The sequence below is a fragment of the Lagopus leucura genome, unplaced genomic scaffold (genome assembly GCF_019238085.1).
Source record: "Lagopus leucura isolate 7727_CA_CO unplaced genomic scaffold, USGS_WTPT01 Super-Scaffold_73, whole genome shotgun sequence".
Taxonomy (NCBI): domain Eukaryota; kingdom Metazoa; phylum Chordata; class Aves; order Galliformes; family Phasianidae; genus Lagopus; species Lagopus leucura.
Window position 1 is genome coordinate 53300942 of NW_024962252.1, and position 18035 is coordinate 53318976.

The 18035-nt window shown below is 36.4% G+C and overlaps 1 protein-coding gene across 1 annotated transcript in view; it reads left to right on the forward strand.

The window, feature by feature from the left end:
• Window positions 1-12839, forward strand: part of NOX3 (NADPH oxidase 3) — a 40271-nt gene extending 27432 nt beyond the window's left edge. Inside the window, exons 11-13 of the mRNA XM_042890869.1 lie at window positions 3632-3778; window positions 5308-5432; window positions 7664-12839. Of these exons, the coding sequence (XP_042746803.1) occupies window positions 3632-3778; window positions 5308-5432; window positions 7664-7790 (399 nt within the window). The 3' untranslated portion in view covers window positions 7791-12839. The remainder of the gene's footprint in view (window positions 1-3631; window positions 3779-5307; window positions 5433-7663) is intronic.
• The last annotated feature ends 5196 nt before the right edge of the window (window positions 12840-18035 follow it).

Consider the following 18035-nt stretch of genomic DNA (forward strand, 5'->3'; position numbering starts at 1 on the left):
TTATTGCATGTTTATTGTATTTTAATTATACATGTTATATGCCGTGCTTTGCCATAGGTACTCAGTGTAAAGAAAGGAAGACTCCTTCATAAACAGCATTTATTTTAGCTTATTATACTAGAAGTCCTTATTGATCTAAGATAAGAGAAGACCTTTTATCCATAGGCCAGCCTAATTCACTCTCTTTTCTTTCTAAGATTATAATCATGGTCAAAAATACTTCTTAGAATGACAATCTTTCTTCATTAGCTAATGCTCTCTACTGCTAACATGAAAACCTTAGAGGCAGTGCAATGGATACAGCTTCAGCAGAACTGCACCAGTGATGAATTTAAGGAATTTCTGCTGCTTCAGAAAGTGATATTCTTTCTCAAGGGGACTTTGCTAGAGGCAGCTTGACCTAGTTCAGTCGAACTGGCTGCTACGGTGACAGTTAGGTTTGTAATCAGCTAAAATCACTCCTTCAAGCTCCATAATCTATGCTAGAAAATAGTTCTCCATTTTCAGGACCATGCTACCCTAGCTCATCAGCTAGCTTTTCTTTCCCCTTCCCTGAATGTGCTTGTGCTCAGCTCTGCCTATGTTCTCCCAGTTGCTACCCTGAACACAATTAATTATTCCTTTAGGAGCACACGCCTCCTTTCCATACACAAGTACTAAATACTTATTTGTTTAGAATGAACTGCTAAAAATACTTCAGAAATAAGACGATCAAGTAGAGGTTGGGGGAAAACGTTTCTCACTACAAATCTACAGCCACAGTGTGATACAGACTGACAGCACTCAGTGGCATCATTTTCAAGGTGCTAGGGATGTCCAACAAGCAGGGACTTTAGGATTTGAATATAAAAACTAAATAAATGTTAAGGCTACAAATTATGTATTTCTGCTAATTTAAATAACGCTGTTATTGATTACAAAAATGAAATGCTATGAAGTCAGCAAGCTTGCTTTTTCATCTTAACCTATGCCATTGCAAATCAGGAGCAATCCCCCTGCAAAGCAATTTTTTAAGTAAAACATTGAAATAGAACAGGAAAAAGCAAACAACCAAGATGATTCATACTAAAGTTCTGCAGACAATCCTATTTCTGGACTGTAGGTATCCTGCTTAACCGTGAATGCTGTATCTTTTCCTCCTAGGTTTGTACTTTGTTTATGTTTCCTACAGAAACGACAGATGGACTCATACAGCATATTCAGATCTAAGAAACATCTCAAATCACTGTTATGCTCTCTCACCAAATCTCCAGTGAAGCATAGTTTTACCATATTTTTCTTCCAGCATCTTACCAAAAGTCTGGCAATTTGGTTTATAGAAACTTTGGGAAATATCCTTATAACTTTCTGGTTTCTTTTCCAATTTTTGCACTTCTGAAGCATTTAATATGAATCTTTGTTTCATTGATCCTATGGAAATGGGCTACAATTTCCAAATTTTCACAGTTCCCCAGAATGATTGAGGACAGACCTTAAAGATTACCTTTTATACTGAGGTATAATAAAAGGCAGAGAAGCCTGGTGAGCACAAATAGAGAAGAGTTGAAGGAAGTTAAGGGATTTTGCAACAATATAAAAATTATGGTTATAATAAAAATAGTGTCAACCATCTCTTCATTATAGTTTTATAGCTGACCTCCATGTCATTCCTTTATCACCTGGAACTGCATATTTTTAAGCTTTCCTCATGCTTGTGAAGTATCCCTTTAGAGGCACTACTTAAATAATTACACTCAAAATTACATTGCCCACAGAGGCTCATTTTCTATGAGCTGACAAGATGACTGACAGTAGTCAGTCATTGTGTCCTTAGCAAAGAAACAGACAGGGAAACAAGAGCTTTTTCCAACACTGATCCTTCTTCCCAAATTTCTCTATGCTACATATCCTTGTTTAGCAATTTTCCACGTTGTTTTTGCCTTTTCCTTTTTCCATGATAACATAAAGATGCAAACAACATCTTACATTCAGTCATGCTGCTTAGCCTCCAGATGGAGAAGCATTCATTTCCCCAAAGAGAAAATTTACATTAGCTTTGTTGTCCTTAAGCACATAATGGAAGTGTACGTGACAGGGAAGAACTTTTAGGTCTTCAAGTTAGGCTTCACAAATTCTCCACTCAGTATATGCAAACCATGTTTTTTCACAAGATTGGACCTCAGATTTGTTAGAAGGACATAATAACCTTGGAGATATATGCAGAAGACTTGAATTGGAGAACTCACGTTGCTTCCAGATGTTTTTCCCTGTGTGCATCTGTGCTTAGGATACTGGATGTTTGGATGTCTGGTACCCTCTGATCAAATAAAAAGAATGATGGATTGCATAGCAAAAGCTATAGAACCTGAGTAATAAGAATGATAATCAAATTTTTCTTATAATTGTGGTGCATCTGAGCATCACAATAGTGCCTAGCAGACTCCAGACACCATACATTGTTAATTAATTAAAAGATACTTTATATGCAGTTAAGATAATTGACCACAATAGATTACACATTTTCTGGAGAGGTCATAAATGTCCCTGGACCACTTGAATGTAAGTACTGAGCAGAATATGGGTTTAGGGGAGTCTTATCTGATCCACCTGAAGATGACATGGCAAGGATTCTTGAAATAGAAAGACTCATACTCATATGAATGGCAACTGACCATCTGGTTTGAAAGATATGATTTCCCATGCAAGCATTTCCCTTTACCAGGTTCCCAATAAATAAGAAACACTCTGGTTTGTTTGTGACTGTTAGTGCAATGAAGGAATATATAGAAAAAAAAGCCACAAAAATTACTAAGAAATGGAAAAATTAGCCTCTTAGTAACTGATTCCAGGAATGTTTGGTTTGCCAAAGAGAAGATTATAGGACAACTTGATTCTAGCTTCTAATTTCTGCCTGGGGAGCAAAGCTTTAATAATAGATTCTCCACTCCAACATACAACATTAAAAAATATCCACCATGTGGAAGATGAAGCTAGAGAAGTGTGGATGAGAAAAACTATTTGAATTTTTCATAGGTCTTTAACCAATACAAAACTACATCCTGGGACAGTAGTTCGTTAGACCTCCTTGGCAACTTTAAAATTACAGTTTAATGTTTTTTCTAGAAGTTATGAGCTCCAATTTAAACCAGACATTCTTTAAAAAAGCAATTAGGTATGTTCTCTCGGCTTTTTTGTACAGTTTGTAACTTGAATTACGTAACTAATACCTTTTGACTACATCTACTGTTAACCTGTGGCATCTTGAGAAACAAGAATTCCTTGCTTCAGTGCTGAATGAAATTGAAATTCCCTTTATATTATAACTGAAAATCAATATAAAGTTCCAGAGGATAATAAAGTTATTTACAAGAAATGCAGGACTAGGTATTCTATGTTAAATTAAGAAATACTGGCAGGGGAAAATAGGAAACTTGTACACTGCCTATCTTTGCTAACACATGAATGCTCAATCTTGAAGATGAAAATAAAATTTTGTACATGATAGAACGTCTACATCTCTGAAAAAATGTGTTACTATGTTTAAATTCATAGTGGAGAGTTGTACACAATGTGTTTAATAGCTCGTGCTAATCATTAGGAAGTTTCATTGAAAGTTTTCTTCTTACTAAATCTCTTTATTTTTATCTCACAGGTTTATTTTTACTGGATTTGCCGAGACCCATCCACATTTGAGTGGTTTGCTGATCTTCTGTTCCTTTTGGAAACAAAAATGATTGAAAAAGGGAAAAATGATTTCCTAAGTTATCACATATTTCTTACTGGCTGGGATGAAAGTCAGGTAATAATGAAACTCTTATGAGTCTGAGTTAATGTACCTTGCTCTTCCAGTATGGTGACATAAGGAACAGGAACAGCTGAATGAATGATGGATGAAGCAGAGAGACAAAGAACTGTAAATATAAAGACACCAGGCTGTTTCCCTCTCACATTTAGAAAAACAGGAACAGAAAAAACAAGCTGGTGATCCTTCCAGTACAGTATGTTGTCTTGTGTAGCCCTGGCTAGCAAGTGTTCCAAAAAAACAAAAGTGCAGAGAGCCTCTAGAATCTTGCGAAAGGCCGTTTTGTCCATGTGTCTTTGGAACTTTCTTTAAACAGATTCTAGCACTTTTTTGCACTGAACTATAAAACATCAGATAATTTTATTATTTTTACTGTATTATATTTTATGTTTTTTGTGTATGCATCCAGCATAATTTTGAACCCTGTTGCATTCAAAACATTTTTTTCAAAAAAAAAAACTATTGACCAATTAATACTGTTTGAGAAGATATTTTCTCTGATTGTCCTTAAATTCACCATCCTATAATTTCACTGGATCATCTTACCTAGTGGCACTTAATCTTTAGAGTAGGTAGCTTTAATTCAGCTTATTTAGTCCTTACCTAGACCTAAATGAATTGATTATTTCTCTCTGATTCTTTTTTTTTCAAACCAAACTCAGATCACACTGTGATCAAAGTTAGGCATCTGTCAAAAACTCTCACAGGTATCTCTTTACTATTTTATTTCTTGCTGTCTCCACTGAATGCAAGGATTGCGTAGTAGATATTAAAAATTAGGGTTCCTGTCAAGGAATGAGGTATGTACACAAAATTCAGAAAAATCTCTTATTGTAAAGTATATAGCAGTCATAATAGTCTGTTTATTAGATCAGCAATATCATAGGGTATTACCTAAAACAAGTTTTGAAAGAAGCTATTCATGATCTTAATAAAGCACAAACCTGCCCTCACCTTCCAGCTGTCAACATTTTGCCTCCCCCTTGAGCAAATATCAGACCAAAAGTCAATTAGGCAGACAACTATTCTTGCTGAGATGGCTGAGTCTCTTCACTCGTGCTCCGTCACATTACCTCCTTCCCTTCACACCCTTTTGTCCTGTCAGCACTACCTTATTACCCCGTGCTGTTCCTTATGTGATTCAGGAGAAATCTTAGAGCTATGCTGCTTACCCACCTACACTGGTGCTGTTCCTGCTCCTGGAGCACCCCAGGACTGTGGAGGGAGAGCACTGTTTTTCAGTGGCTTCTTCTCAGATCAAATTAGGCCCAGGTACTAAAACCAGGTATTTGATCCCTACTCATATCAAACATTTAGTCACAAGAAGATGAATTCCTTTGAGGTCACAGGCAGTTTTTGACTTTTTTGTATTTTTGCACTATTACTACCTCACTGTCTTTTGATAATTATACTTTTCTTTATTAATACTCCTGTCTTTCACTAAGAAGCAGTGTTATTGCTTTCTCCTATTACTTTGAGTACACGTTATTGATTTTAAAATTATTACATTGCAAATTTGTCTTTAGGCTACTCACATAGGCCTGCATTATGATGAGAAGGTGGATGTAATTACCGGTTTGAGGCAGAAGACCTTCTATGGAAGGCCAAACTGGGACAATGAGTTCAAGCAGCTAGCTGAAAACCATCCTAGGTAAGGCAGGTTGGCTTCTAACCTTGTTAGGTAACTCGTCTCTCAGCATAAACAGTGGGAGGAGGGGAGGGCAAACCTTTCTAAATGACCCTTTTAAAATAATTTAGATTTTTTGCTGTGTGGAAAGAAGATTTATGCTTAATGAAGCTTTTAATGAAGAAATCTCGGAAAGAGAATGCCAATAAAATCTAATTTTTGGACAAGAAAATCTAATATTTAGAAGTATTTCAATATCCTGGCCTTTGTCCAGATATAATTGAAACACACAATCCAATTACTGTTCTGCACAAAGGACAAAGTAGCATTAATTTCCCTTGAAGATGGTTATTAAAGAGATAAACTGTGATTTTTTTCTTATGATGTCAAGGATATGTTTGTTCACTGAACATATTTGGCTACTCTTGCAAGACTATGCTGTTCTGTTATTAGTTCATCTCTGCTGGCAAAGACAGTTCATTTGAACTTGGTGGATTCACTAGTGGCCTGAGAAAAGCTTCTTTGTTCCTGAAAGCCTTTGAAGCAAGAATTTGAAATATTTTGTGTTCGGTGGTAGAAGATTCCAGAATCCTTGGGACTCTTTATGATTTCCAAACATTTACCTGCTAAAGCAAAATAAAGGCTTGCACTTGAGAGACAGAGATACAAAAAGAAAAAGAAGAAAGAAAACTTTTTTTTAAAGATGAAAAAGACTCAAGAAAAAGCTGAAAGGGAGGAGATCAAAGAGAATACAGTAAGCTACAAGAATACCATAAAATTGCAAAAATAACAGTAATAGAAAAACTATTTGATAGAGGTCAAAATAAATACAATCAGGAAATAAGGAAAGATTAAAAATAGAAAGAGGCCAAGGGTAGAAAACATGATTTTTGAAAGACCTTTTATACAGGTTCTGCTGAAAAAACAGAGCTTTTAAAGTTATAGTTGAAACATAATCATTTTGTTACTTTTTTAAGTACAGCTGAGAAAAGTCTGTTTTTCTGATGCTCGGGGAAGGAGATAGTATTAACTTTCCACACTGGATCTTGTGATATTTCCTTAGAAAGCCAGTGCTAAGTGGCAGAAAAATCTGTATTTGCTTCTGAACATAGATGTATGCATTATTTGTCAATTTTGACCTCTTAAAGAAAACACTGCACTCCTTGTGTACACTGAATCACAAAAAATATCCTACCTTTCCTTGCTCTGAGTTACAGGAGGCTCAAGAATTTATACTGTGTAATAGAACAATTAGCTTGTATGAACAAACTATATTTTGAGTTCCTACATCTAAGTCCACCAAGTTTCCCATTGTGCAACAGAGTTTTTTGCATATTAATGGGAGTATACCACTGCAAGTTGAACCTAATGTAGTCAAGAACCAGAGCTATATGGGCACTACTTTTGAGGACTACGGCTACGGCTCCAAAATCAGATCTACAGCCACTCCTTTAAGGGAGCAAAAACCTTTTGAAAATCACATTCACTTATCACTTACATTGTGTCTAAGTAGATTCAGCTTCCCCCAGTAGCACAGCATGTGTGCATATCTGTGTCCACATATATATGTTTCAAAATAATATGTGCTGTATACTTATAAGCCAGTTCTTTAAAGCACTCTCCAGCAAGGAATCATGTTTCCAGTTCTTTCTAACATGCTTGTGCACTTACCAACAAAACATTTGTTGTCAAGTTCTTGTTGTTTTATGAGAACTGTTTACAATTTTTGTTTAAATCTGCCACTTAAAAAATTGTCCACAGACAGTAAAGCATTAAAATAAATAAGTGAATAAATAAAAACTACAAAGAAACAAAAGAGAAACACGCAACCAAAGAAACATGCAACAACAGCAAAACAATGACTCAGAAATAGCGGAGCAATTTATGCATTTTTAGGGAGAGTATTAACGCGTATGGAGAAAAAGCATTCTAAATTTCCAGCCCAAACAGATGTTTGCTTTTCTCAATCAAAAGAGTATGACAATCAAAACCAAAGAACCATGATTTAAAATAATTTGTGACCTCCAATGCAACTATCCAAATAAATCAATATGACATAATAAACACTGCAGTGTTACAATAATTATACTATAGTACTTTGTGATATTAATACAATTTTTTTTCAAGTGTATTTCTAAAAAAAACAATTCAAAAGCATTATTTCAACTGATACAAAGCTCGAGGCTGTCAAAAGTTGCAATTTATCCATTTTACTGCTTTTATGTTTTTTTTTGTTGTTGTTACTGTGATTACAGCAATAGCATTGGAGTATTCTTCTGCGGACCCAAGAATCTCTCTAAGACACTTCAAAAGATGTGCAACTCATATTCAACAGTTGATCCAAGAGGAGTTCAATTTCACTACAACGAAGAAAGTTTCTAGACTGTACTTCTCAACTCTCTAATAGATATTACCAAGTTATACTTTTTTCTTCACATTCTCCTGTACTCTATCCATTCTGTGGCATTCAAGCTGTAAACTGAAGCAGCAACACTGAATTAGTGGAAAAATACCATCCTATGCCAACTAAAGAATTGAATCCAATCCTTAGCATTTCCTTCAAAGAACTGAAGGACCAATTTCTAATTGCTCAGTCAGTGATGCAGTGAATCCAGCCACATCTGTTTGAAGACACATACAAATCACTAAACTTTGAAGAAAAAGGCAAGAGAGAAAAGGAAATGAAGAACTGCACCTCACTGTTATGTGTGATCAAACTACTACTGCAGGCAATACTATCATTCCTGCTGTTTAAATCATGCCCAGCCATTCAAAGCATTTTCCTTCCTGGTGTTCTGATCTTGCACTTCTAGCCTCCAACTGCGCACACATCCACATCACCTTTTGTGTCATAGCAATACTGTTTAAATATACACTTTTCAATGAATTCCTTTTGACCTACCAAAGCAGGCAACATTTAAGCATGCTGTTTCTGCAGAGGTACTGGCAGAGCATACCATAAGCTAATATTTTCTGAAGGTTAAGGAGACTGTAGAAATTCTGGCACTCAGCAAATGCATGTCCTGAGAGAGGTAACTGGAACTGTGGGAAAAAGTTTCGTGCGTCCTTTAAATGCTACGCTGCTTCATGAGCACTGAAGAATGGACTACAGAAAGTTATAGAATCACGGGTATCACAGATTGGCTGGCATGGAAAGGGATCTCTGGAGGTCATGCGGTCCTGGGTCATGTGTCCTTTCTTTCACTTCTTGTGCACTTTGTTTTTGTGGTGTTTTCTTTTTTGTGTGTGTGTCATTCCTGGTTCATTAGTGTGAAGTCCTGCAGAGTGCCTGTCTTAATTGACCTTTAAACACTTTTACCTACTAATCTTGATCAGCTCACAGCTGGCTTCTCATCCACCCATCTACCCCTATGCAGGGCTACATGTATTCCTGCCATTCTCACTCATAAAGGGCAACTGCCCACCTCACCACAGCAGCCTGTCTTTCCCAAAAAGCCTGCAGTCATCCATTGCAGCTATACAGTCATATGTACTATCATACTATGCTCCCGGGGAGATCATAGCCATTCAACAACACGGAAGCCCCTAATTCTTCCCGTGTCCTTCCTATACCATGAGAGCTAGTAGGCAGCACTTCAGAGGGGTATCTTGCCACATGGGTTTTACAGAAAGGGATGAGAACTTCTTTTGTCATGCTATCCTGTCAGAAGTTACTTGTTCACATGCATACATTTGGGATAGGTTTGCTTCTGCCATGTTTTGTACCTGTTAACACTGTCTCACACACTTTGCTTGTTGCCTGCGATTCCTCACTTGGCTATTGGTCAGCTGCTCTCACCTGCTGTTCCCATTTCAAAACTCTCCTCACAGGCTGCCTAGGGAGATGGTGGAGACACGATCCCTGGAGGTGTCCAAGAAATGTGTAGATGTGGTACTAAGGGACGTGGTTTAGTGGGGAAGTATATGTGACAGGTAAACAGTTGTTCTGGATGATCTTGGAAGTTTTTTTCAACCTTGGTAATTCTATGGCTCTACAATTCAGCACAGTTAAGCATGTAGAGCACCAAATTATTTTAGAACTAGGGAGGAGACAATATTAAAAAATTCATGACTTACGTAAGCTAGAAAAACAAGAAATGTATTTCCTTACCTCACTCCCCCAGCACAGAAGTTAGAGAAATCTATACTCAAGTTGGAATGAGGCATAATGGAGTTCACTAGGATCATGTAATGCATTTCTCCAGCCACACAAGAAAAGTGGAAGGTAGAAAACATCCTGTGCATGTCAGCAGTTGAATAAGACAAATGACAATATTATATATGTACACATACACACACGGGAAATGCCCACAAGAGGGGACATGGCTGTATAGGCAAAAGAAACAACAATAAAAATTGTGTCACAGAGAATTACAATATTATTCTACATCTCTTCTATTAGGATATACAGTATGTGTGAACTGAGCTTGATACAGTCTTATTATTATTAAGTTTAGGGTAAGGCATCTTTATTTTAAATTGCTGAAGTTTTCTTAAATGCCTGCCTATGTGAAATGATTAATGCGATGCATACTGTGTAGCAGTAAAGTGAGTGGAGAATTAGAGCCTCTGCCAGTTCACCTAGAGGCATTTATCTTTCATTTTTTTCCCTGGTGCCCGTGCTGAGCCTCAGGGTAAGCTGACACATTTTTTAATATAAATTAAGTTTCTTTTTTTGTGTGTGTTGAAAATCTTGAAGGAAATGAGAAATGTGTGTAGGCACCAATACCAGCTGCCATTGCATGAAAGAAAGAGGTGACAATTTCCTGCAGATTCTGAATGATTGTTTTAATGGGGTTGGATTGGAGGTAACAAGCACAAAGATATTGTGCTGCCAGAAAAACAGGATCTGTTCTACCCCTAGCCTCATGCAACAAGATGCAACATTTAGCTTCTGGCTCAACATGGCATCTCTTCACTGCTTTGATTTATTCTCACTTTTGCAAATCACTGTGGCATGCTACAGGAGATGCATTTAGAGCCCTTGTTATAGTTCATTGAGTAGTACTGCTGTTATCACCACCAGAGGAAAATTTCACTTGTATCAGGACTGAGTGACCTAGAATAAAAGAAAAATAATAATAATAAAAAAAAAGAAATGGGGAGATTTGTTGAACCAGGATGATACTGCATTTAGATTGAGTGAAAATCTCTTTATTACAAATACAATTTAAATCAAAATGGAAACTAGGAAAATTTGGCTTCCTGCCTTGTTTTGAATAACACTGAACGCACAGCAGTGATGATAATGTGAGTGCATGTGTAATGACTCTATTATTATGTTTATATATGGAAACATCATTCACTGTCATGGAAAATGAAAGATATCTTCATGGATTTCTCTGTTCAGCTTCTTCAGCAGGAAGTGTTCAGCACTTCTTAGGACAATATTAGTAAATAAAACATAGTCATAACAGCACACGTTTATCACATCCTGTGACAGAAAACTAATCATAGACAAGGATCATAAATACGTAGATTAATTACTTTGGCTCTCACAGTAGAAATAATGGTATTACAATAGTAAGAGTTGTTTTATGATAATTTATGCTTATTTATTAGGAAGTCTAAGTTGAAATATATGATTTTACATGTTTTGGGCTTCCCTCCTTTCTTCCTTCCCCCAAGTTATACATGTAGTCGAAATTAAGCAAGTTTGTGCCTTAGTTTACAATGGAAGATAAAACAGGAGCTACCACTTTCCACACTATGTCCATCATATGGGACATATATCATATCATTACAAAGATGTGCTTCTTTCCTGCTTTTGGATATAATAAAAGGGCTAAGAGGAAATGTTAACTGCAACAAAAATGCAAATTTCAAATGTTTGAATATTCCTGATTAGCAGGAAATTCTATAAGAACTGCCTTAAAGGTAGCTCAGCCACTCTGGAGGAGTAATAAACTAAGTGACATGGTGGCTTTGTTGTCTTTTTTGGTCAACAATTTTAGTGTTGGTTGTTTTTCTTTTCTTTTTTTCTAAGAGGGGGGGGAATCAATTGCATTTCCTCAGGAACAATGAAAAGGAAAAGAAAAATGTGACACTGCTTCAACCCAGCTTGACCTATGAATGCGAAAAGGATAAATAAAGCATGCATTCAAAGAATGCAAATTCGTGGTGATCTAAGCAGCATAGCAGGAGGTGGCTCTGGAGGTCCGTGACTGTGTGCAGTAGAAATTAACTGTCCCCAGTCTGCTGTCTCCTCTCCTGACACTTCTCAAGCATCCCAATGCCAGGCATGAATCTGCCTTGATCTTCAGAAACACTTACAAGGTTGAGGGCTGTACCAGGGACTGGATAGCCTATAGCCTGAATCTCCTGAGTGCTTAGCTAGGCATTTTCCTACAAGTCAGGTTATCTGTTCTGTAGCAGTAACTCCATCTCCTTATGTCTGATCATTTAATTGTCTGAGAAATTCTGTACTTCATTGTCTATGGAATAAAATTGAGTGTCCATTGCATTTAAGCTGCAGTCATGAACAGAAACATTTTCCAGGAATGCCTACTTACACAGTTCTTGCATTTGGACATGTTCAAATGAGGGTGAACTGATTATCTGCATTTTAAAAACATAGCCAAATGAGTCTGTTTAACATTAGTCTTCTTGACCTTCAACAAATCATCTCATACAGTGAAATAAATTTCATTCACACAACGGTTTTAATATAAGTGAACAAATGTGTCAGTTGACATGGAAACACACTTTTTCTCCTATCAAAAGCAAGAAAGGACTAAAAAGCTAAGGCTCATTAAAAGATATATATTAATAACCTTTCAGAATACATAGAAACAAACAAAAGTTTTACAGTATAATGAAGCACTCAAACTAGCATATTTCAAAGGCCAGCTGCTTCAAGTAGTTGCAACTATTATTTCTAAACAATAATGATTTCTAACGTGGTAAGACATTTTTATTCACTGAGGATAAAAGCCCGGAGCCTGCCAATCCTTACACATGTGCCTCAAACTTACTTCAAACAACACTTTTACTGTCCTAGAGGATTAAATATGGTTCCCTTTGATGAGCATGCATAGAAGACTAACATCAAGTTGAAGGGTGGGTCTGGAAGGCCAATCTATTTTATTCTATTCTATTCCATTAAACTACTGGACTGCCTTCATTTTTGTGTAGACTGTTTCTCTGGTGCAGTAATTCTGAATATGAAAGATAATTTACAATCATATTCACCTTAAGGCACATGGATAAGATTTCATTGATGCACTTCAGCAAAAGGCCTGAGTTTTGGTGGTCTCATAGCACCAATTATAATCAATTATACTGGTCACAGGAACTTGATCAACCTGCAAAACTGAACACTCATTATTTGTACATTACTATATAATGTCATTATATTTAGATAAAAATGTTTAGATTGAGGAATGCCTATCATCTGCACAGTAATATTAATAAAACAGTCATGCAATTTTCTGAGTTTGTGTGCTGCTAAGAAAATTCAGAGGGCTATGCAAAAAGCATATCAATGACGAGTTAGCCATATAAAATCACTCTTTTTTCGATTCCTTACCATGCAAGCAAGAGGAATACAGTTAAGAGGCACAGCTGGACAACTTTGAATGTAATATCAAAGGTCTGAGGATGAAACAAACAAATGTATACTGGTCAACATAGAAGTTACTTTAAATAGAAACCATGTGGAGAATAGCAAGATTTGAGTGAACTGGACTTTCGGTAACATAAACATGCCTGAGTACAATTTATCTGACAGGAATATACATCACCTATTTTATTATTTAATGGAAGCTGTGGTTGTCATTACAAATATGTATCTCTAATACAAAACATTAAGCACAATCACAAATGCTGGCCACCTAAGGCATATTACAGCACGTACGTCATTCTTCTATAACACTGTGCATTCATAAAGGAGCCTGAAACATTTTAAAAATAGCCTGATGCTGAGAGGTACTGATTTGCAAGAGCTTTTAGTGAAACCAAAAGAAACTGTAGCTGCTTGGCATTCTGCAGAACCAGACCTTTGGAGTCTAGTCAATGAAATTACCTGGAGTTTTGCCAGAAAGAGGACAGTAAAATTTGGCTCAGATAGTCAATCTCAGTGCAGAATTATATATTATAATTATTGAAATGCTAAACTTTACAGGAAAAAAAAAGAAGAAAAAAAAAGAATTCCCTTCAGATGGCCAGATTTGTTTATAGCAAAATAGCTAGTGCTTTACTATGCGCTGACTGTCCTAATACTAGTGGTATAGATAACCATCAATATTGAAGAGCGTTAAGTAGGAAGACATCTCTGTGGGGAAGGATGCTTTTATATCCAGACATTAATGTTACAACTCTAGCAACGTGCTTATGCTTAATTAAAGGCATACAAGGTGGATTCTTTGTTACAGGGGACCTGGCACACGATCAAGGCTTGGTCTAGAAGTTGAAAGCTTTTCTGAAGTGAGACCCCAAATGCTTTCACCAGAAATGCTACCTAAATAAGAGGGACTCTTCTCACAGACTTAATGAAGGAACTAGGAATCTCCTTGGCTTTGCTCCCCAGATAGATCATATCTTTAAGTAGAGGCATGAAATTGGTTGTCCCCTTTTCAGGGGAGCCAGGTAAGACCAATCTAAATTTTAATATTTGTATTTCCCATAATACCTTGTGCTACATTCATGTCTCTCTGTCTGTCTTCTGGTCCTCTTTCCAGCCGTTCTCTTCCTCAGCAAATATTATTTAATTTGACAAACAATTTCAACCAAGATACAATGTATGTATAATCTTAACTCTTATATCACCATATCACCAAAATTGTATGAACACCACTAAAGTATAGCACATGACCTATGCCACTGAACAGTCACTGAAACTAAGTGTCCAAACACACCCAACTGCGAAACTGTACATCTCAGAATATGGAAAGCATGCTAAGCTTAAAATATAGTGCTGAACCTTGTAAATTAGTGACTGAAATTGAGACTTTAGTAGGCAAACATCTTGTCTCATTCATTCAGTAAAATGCTGCACCAAAAAGAGATATTTGTTCCTATATAAACAGGAAGGATGAGGCTAATAGCGGTATACTACAAACTGTTCTGTCATACACCTTAGAATTTTAATAAATTAGGGTAGAGAAACAAACATACTCAAGGACTTCAGAGAACGCCGCAATTAAAGGGCTCCATCAGCTTAGCATATGAAAATTTAGATTAAGAGATGACTCTATAATAATGTAAAAGCACCTTCATGTGGAGAAAATCTAGGCACCAGCAAGCTCTTTAATCTCGCAGACTAAAGCACAACGAACAATTCAATACAGAAAACAGGCAGTTGCTTTTAACAGAGAAAAGTATTTACTGGACAGCCACTGCTGCAGGAATTAGTAAAACTTGCTGTCATCCAATCAAGATGGAGGGCAACCTGGGTAGATCCATACTACCCAGTTACCAGACAGGCTCAGTTCAGTGGAAGTTATTGCTGCAGTTGAGTAGCCAGGTGAAAATTACTGGCTGCTGCTATTTAAGCTTCAATGGAAAAAGGTGCGGTCATTCATTTGGTGTTCAAAACGTATAGTTTTTCACAATATCCTTGTCAGTTCACAAATTCGGAACTTCAGTTTTTAGATGAGGAACTGAGACATGGAAATGCTAAGCAGTTTGCCTCAAGGTCTCAAAAGAATGGCAGAACAATGAGTAAATTGCAGCCTTTCAGGACCAAGATTATTGTTTGATCTTCCTGTTATAAACTGTATTAAGTGTATTTGACATGGTCCTTAAAAATATCAGAGAGTAAGCTTTCTGAATGAACATGAAACAGAATTGAATAATTTTCTTACTAATGGCAATCATTAACATTGTTATTAAGCACCACGACTTCAAAGGCAAATATTTTGATTCCCACGACTTGCATGATACATGCTTACTCACTCTTAGAATTGAATGTAAGATATAAAGAATTTACATGAGAAGTAGGCCCTCTGTGATCAGATGGGAGGAGGTTTAAAAAATATATAAAAAACAGTATCAGAAAAGAAACAAGATTTGAGGTTTTCAATTAAGAGAAAGTATCCAAATATCCAAGCACAGATTTTGATGCTGGACTCTAGTCCAATCCTACTTTAAGTAAAGAACACAGGAAAACGTTTGTTACCTCAAACAGTAACAGGGTTCAGCTCAATACTATACAGCACAGCAGAGAAATGGGCAGCCAGGAAAGCTAAGACTTAATTTTAAAGTAGGATAGATAAGAAAATTTTAAACCTCCTCTTTAAATATTTCATGTGAAGAATATACAGTAACAAAGAATAAAGCCAGGCAAATAAATAACATTCTGCTTCAGTTTCCTGGGATGCACTTATCCCCTTTATGACCATTTGAGGCTACACTGCATTTATTTGCTTTCTGATATCAGCAACCTTGCTCGTACTTGGAGAATTTTCTGATTGCAAAGGTGGATCTGTTTATTTCTTATGTCTATCCTCCATTAATAGCTTAAAATAAATTCTAGCAGAACCAGATATGAAGTCTTCATCCTGACTCTTTATCACCTCTGCATTATTGGCTCTATAGTAATCCAAGATAATGGTATTTGGTTATTGCCCTGCTTAAAGGTACATTAAAGCTGCGTCTGCAATAATACTATTTACAAGAGTAAATCCATTCCTTCTCATTCCATTCACTAATATTTTCTATTAAACTAATGCTAGGGGAGGAAGGATTTAGTACACTTCACCTCCCGCAGAAGTAATCAGAAAACATTTATGAACATTTGCAATTGTGAAAGGAGAAACAGAAGGCATTTTATTATGCTGCTTTTATCCTATTTTTTTTTCTAACTGGTGTTAACTACTGTACAAAAATCCAAAGCTTGTCTGAGGTAAGAGTTCTAAGAATTTTCAAAATTCTGTGTCTAATTTGAGGAGAAAGGGCTAATAACTTACTAGATAAGTTCAATTCCACAAAGTACTGGGACACTGTTAAAAACAAGGAATGAAAATCACTTTAAAGGACAATGTCAATCAAGAAATCCATTCATTGAGAGCTTGCTTCATGAACTGAAGCTAATTAATGTTCTCATGTAGGGTTGAACTCAAACCAACAGAATGATACCAGCTCCATAGCTGAATTACTTTTTCAGTATTCTGACACTTAAAATTCCACCTAGTCACTTTAAAAGGATTGAGCACATGATTAAATTGTTCTTTGGAAGGGAAGAGAAGAACAATTCAAATCTCCTAAAAAACAAAGCTGACCTAAGGTATTTAAATACAGAATGACTTGGAAAACGCTTTCTACAAAAAGCATTCTTTAATTATCTGCACAGTTACTCCTTGCAGAGATCTGTTTGGAAGCTCTAGAAAAACACTTTTGTCAGCTCACTTTTACATAGTGCTTCAGTAAAGAAGTTAAATTTCCTAATAAAGCATGACAGTGAAGATGGCAGCATGAACTGTGCATATTTTTTTAACAACACAGACATCTGGAAAAATGAGAAAATAAAAGCCAAATGTAGATCAAACAGATCTCTGTATCTTGGGAATGGGAAATAGCAGAGATCATTCTTAGAAAGGACATAGATCTGGAATATTTGCAAAACAACTTTAATGTAGGACATTCTCCATGACCATGCTTTCATGGTCTTCCAGCTTATATGCACCTCTATTTGCCCTTGTTTGTACTAGACAAGAATGAGGTTTCAGTGTGTGTTTATGCTGGGAGACAATGATCAGATGTATATGGCTATAAAACCACATCTGCTAATTTCTCTACAGCTGCTTAAAAGCATAACATTTGCTCACCTAGGTTATCAACTAACTCAAAATTGTTTATAACTGCATTTTTTATCAAATACAGGAGATCACCAAAGGTAGCATTTCATAAGGAATTGAGTTAGGAGACTAAATCACATTGAGTTTCAGTACAGGCATCTAGGTGACACAAATATGTGACATATATAGATCAGTATTTTCAATATTAACCCATGTCAAAAGTATGAAACCTTTCACATCACTGGAGCTGACAAAAAGCCAAGGGCCTTAAGCAAAGAAGGGGCAGAGGAAGTGTAATGATGATGATTCAAAGTGATTTATGACAAACATAAATGCCACGAGCATATATGCTCTCTGCGTGATTGACACGGTGAATGGCACAGAGCATAGCACTGCCATCCATGACTGTAGCAGTGTAGTGAAGAAGCCTACTAATAACAGTTTAAGCAGGAAATATTCTTTTCAGGCTCATATTCAGGACAATATCACTGCAGCTCAGGAATTTGTGCAGCTCATCCACAAGCATGTTTCTCTAATGAAGCAATGAGTTTGTATTAGCTTCTATCTGGCAACATATTAAAAAAAAAAACTTGCTTCCAGAAATATCTCTAGCCCTGAGGAAATGAAATAACATACAGAACAATTCTTGGAATTTTGACTTGGGCTTTAGATAACCAAAAGAGCCAAAATTCTAAGATCTTACACTCTTAAGTTTGCCAACTCCTCCTGAACTCCTAAACTGGATCTTGCTTTGAGCTGTATCTAGCTTTTTGTGTCCACATTGAACCCAGGAGTCATAGTTGATATGAAAAGAGAATGAGGAGAGGTAAGCACCTTAGTGGAAAAGAGAGGTCCTTAATTTATTTCACAGCTAAGAAGTCAGAAATCTTAT